Raw genomic sequence first — 12,027 nt, 5'->3', positions numbered from 1 at the left:
CCCCATGACAACAGAGCAAGGACCCCAGCCAATGGAATCAGTTGTAAACCACTGCAACCTCCACCTGGAACCCACCTGAAAAAGAACTTGAATGAAGTTTGTAGAAGAATAAATATAATAAAAGCAAGTTTTTTAAAATATTGTGTGAAAATCCAAAACCTTTTGGAAATGATGAAAGACTATACATCCCTCTTTCAGAGAAAAACAAAATAAATTTTAAATTGTACAAAGAATACCAGAAGAACAAAAAAAAAAATCTGTTCTGTGTCTTACACAGAAGCTGGGGTTAGATGAAATATAACTAACTAGTCTAGGTAGGTAGATTGGCTAAAGTGCTTGCCTACTGAACTGTATGATGCCCTGGCTTTGATCTCACCAAATACATAAACTGGATGTGGTGCAGCATCCCTGACTCTCAGGGCTACTCCTTTAGGATGTGGTGCAGCATCCCTGACTCTCAGCGCTCCTCCTCTAGGATGTGGTGCAGTATCCCTGACTCTCAGCACTCCTCCTCTAGGATGTAGTGCAGCATCCCTGACTCTCAGCGCTCCTCCTCTAGGATGTGGTGCAGCATCCCTGACTCTCAGCACTCCTCCTCTAGGATGTAGTGCAGCATCCCTGACTCTCAGCGCTACTCCTCTAGGATGTGGTGCAGCATCCCTGACTCTCAGCGCTCCTCCTCTAGGATGTGGTGCAGCATCCCTGACTCTCAGCGCTCCTCCTCTAGGATGTAGTGCAGTATCCCTGACTCTCAGCACTCCTCCTCTAGGATGTGGTGCAGCATCCCTGACTCTCAGCGCTACTCCTCTAGGATGTGGTGCAGCATCCCTGACTCTCAGCGCTCCTCCTCTAGGATGTGGTGCAGTATCCCTGACTCTCAGCACTCCTCATCTAGGATGTAGTGCAGCATCCCTGACTCTCAGCGCTACTCCTCTAGGATGTGGTGCAGCATCCCTGACTCTCAGCACTCCTCCTCTAGGATGTGGTGCAGCATCCCTGACTCTCAGCGCTACTCCTCTAGGATGTGGTGCAGCATCCCTGACTCTCAGCGCTACTCCTCTAGGATGTGGTGCAGCATCCCTGACTCTCAGCACTCCTCCTCTAGGATGTGGTGCAGCATCCCTGACTCTCAGCGCTACTCCTCTAGGATGTAGTGCAGCATCCCTGACTCTCAGCGCTACTCCTCTAGGATGTGGTGCAGCATCCCTGACTCTCAGCGCTACTCCTCTAGGATGTAGTGCAGCATCCCTGACTCTCAGCGCTACTCCTCTAGGATGTGGTGCAGCATCCCTGACTCTCAGCGCTACTCCTCTAGGATGTGGTGCAGCATCCCTGACTCTCAGCGCTACTCCTCTAGGATGTGGTGCAGCATCCCTGACTCTCAGCGCTACTCCTCTAGGATGTGGTGCAGCATCCCTGACTCTCAGCGCTCCTCTAGAAGAACAGGTAGGAAGAAAAGAAGTTCTAGGTCACTCTAGACTACACAGGAATTTCCAGGTCAGTCTAGGATACATCAGCCCCCATTTCAAAACAAGAAAAATAGAGAAGCGTGCCCATGGGAAAGAATGTTCGTTCTATACTGTGACCCTGGAAAGGGGCCTTGCCAGAACACAGAGTACCAGCAGAACTTCAAGAACCTTCACCCAATGATCTTACCCTCCAAAGCATTAACGTGCCTAAGTTTCACCTCACAGCCCAGACTACAGTTCATCATATTCTCTTAACGTCACCCTGAGGTCAGATCCCTTGTTTTTAGCATGTGCTTCACAGTCCCTGACTCAAAGACCACAACCCTGTCTACTGCTGAGCAGCACAGATGAACATACCCAGCCATGAGCCTCACAATCATTGACTCTGAGCAGCACCGGGCAATCTGTGAACTTGCCCCCACCTGTACTCTGTTCCCATTTCCAAAACAGGTTCCCACGTTGCCTAGGGCATTTAACAGGGTTAAATCCACTTAAACATCTAAGAAGAGGTCATTATTAATGTCAAGACCTAGTGGAACAGGCCCGTAATCCCAACTACTTAGGAGGCTGAAGAAGAAAGATTGTACTGTATGTTCACAGCATGTGTAGACTACAGAGTGAATTCAAAACCAGTCTGGAAAACTCAGGAAAACTTTGTTTCAAAAATTAAAAATTAAATAAATAAATAAAACAAAATGTACATATGGGTTGGAATACAGCTCAGTGATAGAGCATTTCCTTGGCAGGTTCAACATTCACTACCGAGAAAAGCAGAATGCTGATATGAAAGGTACATCTTTGCTGTAAGCATTTTGATGGTCTCTGTCCTTCAAGAAGTTGGCTGGACAACTAGGAGGCACAGGCTGCTAGTGCAGGGCAGCCCCCTGCCCACTGAACATCATATGAACCACTGTCTGGACACTTCGCAGCTGCTTTAAAGAAACTGTGCTCCAATGCAGAAAGCTCTTCATCTCAGCAAGGCCACAGCTCCTACTCCAGACTTGCCCCACTCACAATCATTCCAAACTGCATCAGCTTGGGAAGACCACTCCAGGAGAGACGAGCCTTGAAGATTCTACGTGATCCCGCTCATTTCTCAAGCAGGTCAGAGTGAGGAACACGCCCCAGTAACATAGCAGAATGTGATTGGTTTAATTCATGGCCTATGATTGGTCTTCATGTGAGACTTTGTGATTGGTGGACTGAAAGCTGTGCTGTGATTGGTGCAAATTACAATCATAAATTTGCATGCCACAACCACCTCCTGGCTATATAATCTGGCTTTTCAGATTACTTTTCAGGTCACCCAGAAGATACTCTACTATGCTGCCCCTCCGCACTGGAACATTAGGCCAGATATTCTCCTGAATGGTCTTTCTTGCTTACTTGTGATCTTTACCATGGATAGAGTGGGCAGAGCTAGTAACACAGGCAGCTGGATGCTGTGGCACTTTTAAATAAAGAAGCTTCTAGAGCTGGCCCCTATAAATCAGGCTGATGATTAACAACAAACACACATTAAACCATTACCTCTTCCTTCTCATGGAGCATAATATGTGCTTTGAGACTGGCCACTCTGGAGAACCTCTTGTTGCACACAGGACAGACAGGATCTTCTGCATTGTGTGTACACTTATGAAGTGTCAAGTTGAATTCAACATTAAATGTTTGGGGGCACTGGTCACAACGGTGTGGCTATTTGACAGAAAAGAAGGAATTGAGTTACGACCTTTCCAAAGATGTTATTAAAATAATAAGTACCGGGTGTGGAGGCACACACCTTTAATCCCAGCACTCAGGAGTCAGAGGCAGATAGATCTCTGTAAATTTGAGGCCAGCCTGGTCTATAGATTGAGTTATACAACAGTCAGGGCTCCCAAGGCTTCTGGTAGAATTTTCAAAGGACTGCAAACAGAACACCACATGTAAAACTACTGACTTTCATTAGAAACATAGACTGAAAAAAAAAAGAAAAACTACTTGGGGGAGGGGGAGGGAAATGGGAGGCGGTGGCGGGGAAGAGACAGAAATCTTTAATAAATAAATAAATTTTTTATTTATTTATTTATTTATTTTAAATAAAAAAAAGAAGAACTACTGACTTTCTTTTCTTTTTATTTTATTTTATTTATTTATTTATTTTTTTATTTTTCGAGACAGGGTTTCTCCGTAGCTTTTGGTTCCTGTCCTGGAACTAGTGCATGTAGACCAGGCTGGCCTCGAACTCACAGAGATCCACCTGCCTCTGCCTCCCGAGTGCTGGGATTAAAGGCGTGCGCCACCACCGCCTGGCTGACTTTCTTTTCTTGATTATATTATCTGGCCTCAAACCCCCAATCCTCCTGCCTCCACCTCCCTAGTGTTAAGATAAGCATGTGCCTAATTACCTAACTCCAAAACTGTTTCTACTGTGTGACACTGAAATGAACCCATTGGGTTGTAGCCCTGTGAGACATGAGGAAATTCAGCCCAGTAGATGGGTTGTCCTCCTGCTTCTAACAACTCATTCATTGTAAACAAAACCACTTCTAGAAAAACAAACAACCATGGACATTTTCCTCTAGATTTCAACAGTTGCTTCTCTCAGTCCAAAGTTTCCTCTACATGGAAACATTCTCTCTCTTACCTGTAAAAAGAAAGGCAAAGCAATGGCTGGTATCTCTCTGCAGCCTTTCAGACTGGGAAAGCACAGCCATGTCTTCCACCAGCACCATGAGACAGCACGTCACAGTGAAATCTGAGCCTCACTCCCCCTCTCCAGCTCCCATTCTCTAAGCAAAGGAAAGTCAGCCAGCCCTTTCAACTGCACTTTCAAGCTGCTTCCCATCTATTTTCACTATGTCATATCTGGAAGGATTAGCAAAAAAGGGTTCAACTCTCTCTTTAAAAGGACACATAGGGAATGAAGGGGAAAAAGGAGCAGCTCAATAGCAGAACATATGCCAAACACCACAAGGTCCTGGGTATAACCCTCACCTCCAGTCATCTCCAAAAGACAGTACTGACTCCTGTTAAACAAATGTAAAGCCTCAAGAATGCCATAAAGACAACTTGAAAGCAAAATACCCTCTAAGGAAAAAAGCATGTCAAAATAACCACCCTGAATGCAGTTGTATAGGAAACCAAGATATCAAAAAGTCTTATTTCTCTGTCTGCTCACAAATAATTTCAATACAGACATTCACCAGAGCACAGTGTCAAAAGAATGGCAAAATGTTTACATACTATGAAATGAGCTATAATTCTATAATTCTGTCTTAAATGACTCTATAGCACCTCCAATTTCAGAGCCCTCGTTCTGGAGTCCTCTTGGAAATACCCACCTTGTCATTTTGCTCATGTTCCCTCATGTGACGCTGAAACTGAGACTCTTTTGGAAAAGACAGCAAACAGATCTCACATTTGTGGAAGCTTGGTATCTGACAGTCATCGTCAAGGTCATCATCATTTAACGCCAAAACTCCATCTATAAAATTCATAAGTACAGACAATGAGCACCAGGTGTTAGTCCACTACATAAACAAAACTAAATCATTTGGCTACTTTAATTTTTCATATTGTTATTTTACATTTATAGATGTTTTGCCTGCATGCATGTCTTACACACCTCTGGCATGCTGTGCCCTCAGAGGCCAGAAGAGGCCATGAGGTCCCCTAGAACTTGAGTTATAAATGGTTGTAAAGTGACATGTGGGTGCTGGAAATTGAACCCAGGTCCTCTGGAAGAACAGTGAGTGCTCTCTGGCCCCCCATTTGGCTATTATTAAAAACAGAAATTTATAAGAGACTTGAATTTGAAAAATGGACACATTAGAGTTTAGAAATGAGAAATCTTGGGATGCCTGAGATATGGGACAAAAAAATTCAAAATACTTTGCAGGATTTCTAGAAACCTGAAACTAATTTCCTAAGGCAACACACACACACACACACACACACACACACACACGAAGGTTCCTTGAACTTTGCCAGCATGTGACATCTAACTCACAATAAATGCAGGAAAAACACCAATGCAAATAAAAATAAACAATTTTTTAAAAAAAGAATATATCAGCTTCCTATACCACTCAGTAGGCTCAACTCTATAAAAATATAAAAGCCTCCAACTGTGAACTCTTTATCCCTGAAAATTGCTGCAAAGAAAGAGTAAGTCAAAAAGAAAAACTCTTGTTCTCTCAGATAGTGAGAAACTGCAATCCTTTGTTTGGTCAATTATAGTGGCACAAAAGGATTTCCCACACAGGGATAATACTTCAAACTTAAAAGTATTTTTAGAAGTATCAAAAAATATAACAATATAGTACAGGTACTCATAAATTTGCCAAAAATGTCGAATAAAGACTTTTTCAATAATTACAATTTTTAAAGTATATACATCTCAAATTTTGAGATTAGGACATAAAATAAATAATACTTCAGAACTATACAAGAATGACAAATAAATCACAGGCCATTTTATATCAAATCTGGGAACCGGCAAAGGAGTTCAGTTGAGAGAGTTACCATGCATGGGGCCCTGGGTTCAATCCCAAGAACCACAGAGGTGCACATTGGTAAACCCAGCTCTTAGGAGATGGATTTAGAGCGGACAGAATTTCAAGGTCATGCAGACAAGATGTGCCCACTTACACAATAGTGGCCTGGAGGCTAAAGCGGTAACCAAGTACTTTCTGGCTGGACTTGAAGACTGCTCCATAGAAGGCAATTTAGGCCTGGTCTGAAACCTGGCTCCAGAGATCACAGACCCAAGTGGTAAAGCTAGGTCTCAAGTTTTGCTAACTAAATATGTCCACTGCTTTCTAAATATTTATAGGTAGACTAGTAAATACTGCACGTAGGAAATCGGTTTTTATATATCAAAGAAAACTATCAATAAAATTCTCACGTTCTTACTACTAGGTACAGAATGGAGAGAACATCTGCCAGTCCATTAAGAAATCATATAACTCAACTCTCAAAAGTGGCCCATATCTAATCCCAACACTTGGGAGGTGAACACAAGAGGATTACCATGGATTTGAGCCCATGTGAACTATGCATAAGATGTCAGCCTGGCCTAGTGTGAGACTCTTTCTCAAAACTTAAAATAATCAGGAGGCTGGAGAGGGCTCGGTAGTTAAGAGCACTTATTGCTCTTGTACCTCCAAGTACCAGGCATGCATGTTGTGCATGTACATACATGCAGGCAAAACACTCACAAGCACCAAATAAAATAAACCTAATTTCTTTTACATCAGTTTGCTGCCTTAACATAACAAATTTTTATAAAAAATATTTTAACAAAATTACTTACAAATCTTTTCTTTATTATTATTTAGACAGAGTCTAACTATGTATCCCTGACTGGCCTGGAACTTGGAAACCCACCTACCTGCACTGCCCAATTGCTGGGATTAAAGGCATGTACCCCCACGCCTCGTTTACAAAGCTTTTAATGTATGACTTAATAAAGTAAAGCTGGGCCAGGTGGTGGTGGTGCACCCCTTCAATCCCAGCACTCGGGAGGCAGAGGCAGGTGAATCTCTGTAAGTTCGAGGTCAGCCTGGTCTATAGAGTGAGCTCCAGGACAGCCAGGACTGTTTCACAGAGAAACCCTGTCTCAAAAAAAAAAAAAAAAAAACGAAATTTTTTTTTTTTTTAAAAAAGGAAAGCTGGATGTAGAGTTTGGCTGGATGTGTGACCCAACAGTCACAGTCTGGTACACCCCAGAACACTATAAGCTAAACTGGCTTCGGTTATACCCACAACTGCTTTCATGTAACTAAAGTACATAAATGTTAGCCAAGTGAAGTCAAATACCCTTAATAACACTATAAAAACATTTATTTTACATGCTTCTGAAAGCACCACAGCTTGAGAACCACCGTGGTGAGCCTGACTGCTGTAAGGTTGCCTTCAAACAAGTCTAAGGAAGATCTCTCTGAACAAGCCACGACACTTGGGGTGTGCAGTAAAAGATGGTCTCTCAAAAGAGGGAATCAAAAAGGCCAAAAGCAAAGAACAAAAGCCCCCCCCCCCAAAAAGTCAAAATTAGCACCATCAAGGATAGCAGCAATGATTGGTGGCAGAGTGAAGAGAGCTGAGGCGGAGGCCAAAGGGTTTTGGGGGGTGTGAGGTTTAATCAGAACCCTGAGCTGACCTCCTGTGAAGTTTAACCAGGGTATGGCCCGAGATCGTCCACCATGAAAAGTGAGAGACTGAGAGAGATGAACAACAGAGTCCAGTTTGAAAGCCCCACCTTTGGGGCTGTGGGGTCCTTGGAAAGGTACGGAGGGTTGCGAACCCAGTTCTCAGGAAGCAGCTACAAACTTAGCTATGGAGCTGGAGAGACGGTGCAGTGTGTTTAAAAAAAAAAAAGAAGAAGAAGAAGCACTTGCCAACAATCACACACAATAAAAAAGAATGCAACTAAATTTTTTTAAAGAGACTTAGTTATGAAATGTCTTGAGAAACAAGAGAAACAGAATTAAGTCTTCGATTTGGTCCTTTGTGGGCAGTGCTACCATCTGGTGAAATGTAGAGCCCGGAGAGGAAGGAACTCTCAGCCTTGACTCAACGGGAATTTCCCATTCTTTCTCTCTAACCCTCTTCACACTGCACCTTACATTAATAATAGCATAAAACATGTTATCCTAAACAAACACCATAAACACAGGAGCACGCGCGCGCAAACACACAATCACACACACACACACACACACACACACACACACACTCGTATGAAAATACGGCCAAGGCCGAAGCGGTGAGCAGTCTGGGCAGTTAATCTCATCCAGATACCTGCTAACATTACTATACAGCCACCATTGCTCCAAGCAGTCCATGAAAACAACAGTGTTTGAAATCTGTGAAATCGCTGGCTGTAGTGCATAAACGTGTTCAGATTGACCTATCGACACGCCTGTTGACTCTGTAGTAACTTCTTGGGTGTCCTGTGCCCAAGCTCGCACTGATGCCAGCTCCTCACCCATCTTAGCATAGCCCTTTGTAGGTCCAGACCCGATGTGACCGTAGGCGTCCGCACCTGGGCTCCCTGTTGACAGCTCTTGAACCTCGGGGCACTCATCCCCAAGGACAGTCAAACCCTGAGTCACTAAGCAGCAACCGGCTATGTAAACATAATAGAAGTTGGGGCGATTCACCTTCCATTGCGTTCCAGACAGGCACCGCCTTCCCAGCAAGCTTGACTGCACAAACCGCCCAGGGCTGCTTCGGGACCACAAACGTTTGGACTCCGGGGCAGGTAGTTCCCAAGACTGAGACTAAACCCTGGCTCTCACAGCTGAGCTCGGCGCCTCTCAACCCGATGACCCCCATCCCATCTCAAAAGAACGCGGTGGCAATGGATGCCTGTTTCCTCCTCCTCGCGCTGGAGGAGGGGCCCCCACTAAGTGCCAGGCTGAGGGGAGGCGACGGTGTGGGTGACATTTTCCCCATCACTTCGCCCGCTGTAAAACTGTGCACTTCTTCCCGAAGAAGAAATAGGCCCCAATTATAGCAAACGAATTCAGCCAGCGAAGCAGAAACGGCCGAGGGGAAATGCTGCCCCCGAGGCCTACTGTGCGCAGGAGAGCCTACTGTGTGCACCCCCCCCCCCGCGGGACCCCCTCCAGGTCCTGATTCCCCGACGGTCTGGGGTTCCTTAGAAACGCGGAACCCGGACACACCGGAAGAGCGGGCACTCCCTCGGGCCTGCGCCGGGGACGGCCGAGGCCGACAGGGGACGGGCGGAAGGGACAGGGAGACATGGAGGGAGGGGACTGAGGGAACCACGACGCTGAGCTGAGCGGAGGGAGCCCGCGGCATGGAGGGCGGGGGACTGTCTAGAGGATCAGGACTCGGGAGGGCGGTGAGGAGATTCGCAGGACAGGGGCTCGGGGAGGGAGCCGACAGGAACTCGGGAGAAGGAGGAGGAGGAAGCCGCCGCCCGCGCCGCCGCCCCCGCTCCGCCACGGCCCGGAAAGTAGGCCCAGCGCGGAGGGGCCCGGCCGCGGCGCCCGTATCCGTCCGCCCGCGCTGCGCCCGCCCGGCCAGTCGCCGCCGCCCGCCCTCCGCGCCGCTCCCGGCGCACCCCGCGCCCATCCGGGGACTCGGTGGCCGCCGCGGGCCTTACCGGAGTCACCGCGCGCCGCACCGTCCCGGGACTTCGGGGGGCGGCCCCGCGGCATCGTCGCGGCGGCCCACCCCTCACTCGCGCTCTCCCTCGGCGGGCGGGCGCGCACGCGCGGCACCGGGCGGGCGAGCGAGCGAGCGGGCGGGCTGCGGGTCGCGGCCGGACCCAGCCCGCCGGGCTCACAGGGCTACGGCGCCCGGACGCTCGGGCAGCAGAGCTCGGACCGCGCCGGCCTCGGCGGGTTCCATGGCCCGCGGGCCGCGGCGGGGGCGTTAGGAGCGGGCAGTGGGGGGCGGGGGCGCCGTTGTGCGCATGCGCGGCCTGCCAGGCGGCGGCGTCACCTGGCTCGGCGATCCGCCGGGCTCGGAGGCCTGCAAGCTGGCAGCCTGAGTGTGCAGTCGGCCCCGGAGGCCTTTCGGTGCCCCCGACTGTGCCCGGACAGCCGACCGGCTCACCCCTGCATTCCCCCCATCCCGGGAAATGGAAACGGTCCCAGTGTGGTTTGGTTGTCACGCGCTTGTCTACGTTCACTTGTGTTCACTTACGTTGACGGTCACCTCTGATCCCGAGCAGGCAAAGTGCCCCAGCACATCTTTCTACTCGGGACTCCTTTGTAAGCATCCCTGCCCAGACCTCCGGAGTGACGGAAGGCCAGGGAAGGAAGCCTACCCACAGAGATGCCAGTGGACTACCGGTAACGGGCGGTCTTGGAGATGCACCGCTCACAGGCTCCCTTCAGGTGTGTCTTTTTGGCGGCTTTGTTGTCCCCTTTAACTCCAATCAGTGATCCATTCACAGCGGCACAGGTTAAGAATCTCGCAGAGTGTGGTGACTCACCTTTAATCCCAACAGTTGGAAGGCTAAGACAGCAAGATGGAAAAGTGTAAAATTGAAGCCTCCCCGGGCTATCTGGTAAGTTCCAGGCTTAAGTGAGACCTTCTGCCAAAATGTAAATAAATAAATAATAAAGAAAAAATGATCAGAGAAAGGAATGACCATTTTGTGTTATATGACCTCAGAATTGATCTTCAGGCAAAGCTTTATTCGTTAAAACACAAAATATCAATACATGCCATGTTTATTGAGGCATACGAAAAAAAAAGTCTACAAACTGAGTGATTGGCACCAGGGTTATGGAACAATAAAAACAAAAGACCAGGGGGTGGTGGTGAACACCTTTAATCCCATCAGTTGGAAGGCAGAGGCAGGCTGATGTCTGTGAGTTCGAGGTCAACCTGGTCTACACAGCTAGTTCCAGGACAGAATTCAAAGCTACAGAAAAATCCTGTCTCGAAAAACCAAAAACAAAAAAGACACAAAACTAGAATAAATGTTTAAAAAGTCAAAATATTTGTAAGATCTGAAGAAAAGCTAGATAACAGATCAAATGTTAAAATAGGAGTTCAAAAATCTTAGACTAAGGAGACGGCTTCCTGGGGGACAGAATTCCTCAGGAAAGCCTAGCAACCAAGTTCCCAAACCCCAGGTGAAACTGACTCCCAGAGCTGCCCTCTCACCGCACCCAGGCCCCACACAACAACAATATATTCTTTTAAAACAACGTACCAGAGTAATTTTTGAGAACAAGATTGGTTACGACTAGAAAAGTTGGAAAGAGTCTTTTGAAGTGCAAGCCTTTAATCCCAGCACTTGGGAGACAGAGGTAGGCAAATCTCTGTGAGTTTGAGACCAGCCTTATCTACACAGCTAGTTCCAGGATAGCCAGAGTTACACAGAAAAACCCTGTAGCAAAATAAATATGTAGATAAATAAAACACCTAACAAGTTTTTAAGTAAATCAGTAGTCCTTCACAGAAAATGCCTCTAGTCTTTCCAGTTCTTACAGGGGACCAAATTCAGTTCCCAGCACACATTCTGACTTGGGTTACAGCCACCTATAACTTCAGCTCCAAGGAATCTAACAGCCTCTTTTGGCTTCTGAAGGCAGTACACTCATGTACAAATCCACATAGACATAAATATAAGTTAATTTTTTAAGATTTTTTTTGGCATTTATGACTCTACTTGAATTGTACATATATATATGAATGTATATCCTGTTTGGCTGTAAGAAGGATTTGAAACAATTTTGTAAGAAATGTATGTAAGGTGAAGAAATAAATGAATGAATGATGATAAAGGGGGGAACGAGGGAGTCAGAGACAGTATGATACTAACCCAATAAGTCATACAGTAATACAAGTGAATTAAAAGCTGGGCTCCAGGCTCCTTAATCCAAGCAGAAAAGATTCGCTCACAGTCACACCAACCTGTGGTTTGGATGATACGTAGTCTCTCTAATGGAGCTGAAGTAGACTTTTCCAGTTACTCCTTTGTGTAGTTACTACAGTTTCACATAGTAAAGTTGCCATGCTGGGTGCGTTATCAGGCAGCAGGATCCCTACCATTGTTCTCTACAGCTGATTCTTCATTGCATCTCTC

The 12,027-nt window shown here is 46.7% G+C and overlaps 1 protein-coding gene and 1 long non-coding RNA gene across 6 annotated transcripts in view; both read right to left on the bottom strand.

Moving 5' to 3' along the window:
- The window catches only part of Znf236 (zinc finger protein 236), an 88,087-nt gene extending 78,243 nt beyond the window's left edge, over positions 1 to 9,844 (bottom strand). For 2 of the 5 annotated variants that reach the window (XM_075968146.1, XM_075968147.1), the window contains exons 1-3: positions 9,586 to 9,844; positions 4,793 to 4,935; positions 3,000 to 3,164 (exon numbers count right to left, since the gene is read on the bottom strand). In XM_075968146.1, the coding sequence (XP_075824261.1) occupies positions 3,000 to 3,164; positions 4,793 to 4,935; positions 9,586 to 9,640 (363 nt within the window). In that variant the 5' untranslated portion in view covers positions 9,641 to 9,844. Of the gene's footprint in view, positions 1 to 2,999; positions 3,165 to 4,792; positions 4,936 to 8,614; positions 9,037 to 9,585 lie in introns of those variants that run through there. The other 3 variants (XM_075968148.1, XM_075968144.1, XM_075968145.1) reach the window with 3 other exon arrangements.
- Positions 9,845 to 11,573: 1,729 nt separating this feature from the next.
- The window catches only part of LOC142847540 (uncharacterized), a 39,572-nt gene continuing 39,118 nt past the window's right edge, over positions 11,574 to 12,027 (bottom strand). The window contains exon 4 of the long non-coding RNA XR_012910251.1: positions 11,574 to 12,027. This is a non-coding gene — a long non-coding RNA (uncharacterized LOC142847540).

The sequence above is a fragment of the Microtus pennsylvanicus genome, chromosome 4 (assembly GCF_037038515.1).
Source record: "Microtus pennsylvanicus isolate mMicPen1 chromosome 4, mMicPen1.hap1, whole genome shotgun sequence".
Classification (NCBI taxonomy): Eukaryota; Metazoa; Chordata; class Mammalia; order Rodentia; family Cricetidae; genus Microtus; species Microtus pennsylvanicus.
This window is presented reverse-complemented; position numbering and strand designations above follow the sequence as displayed.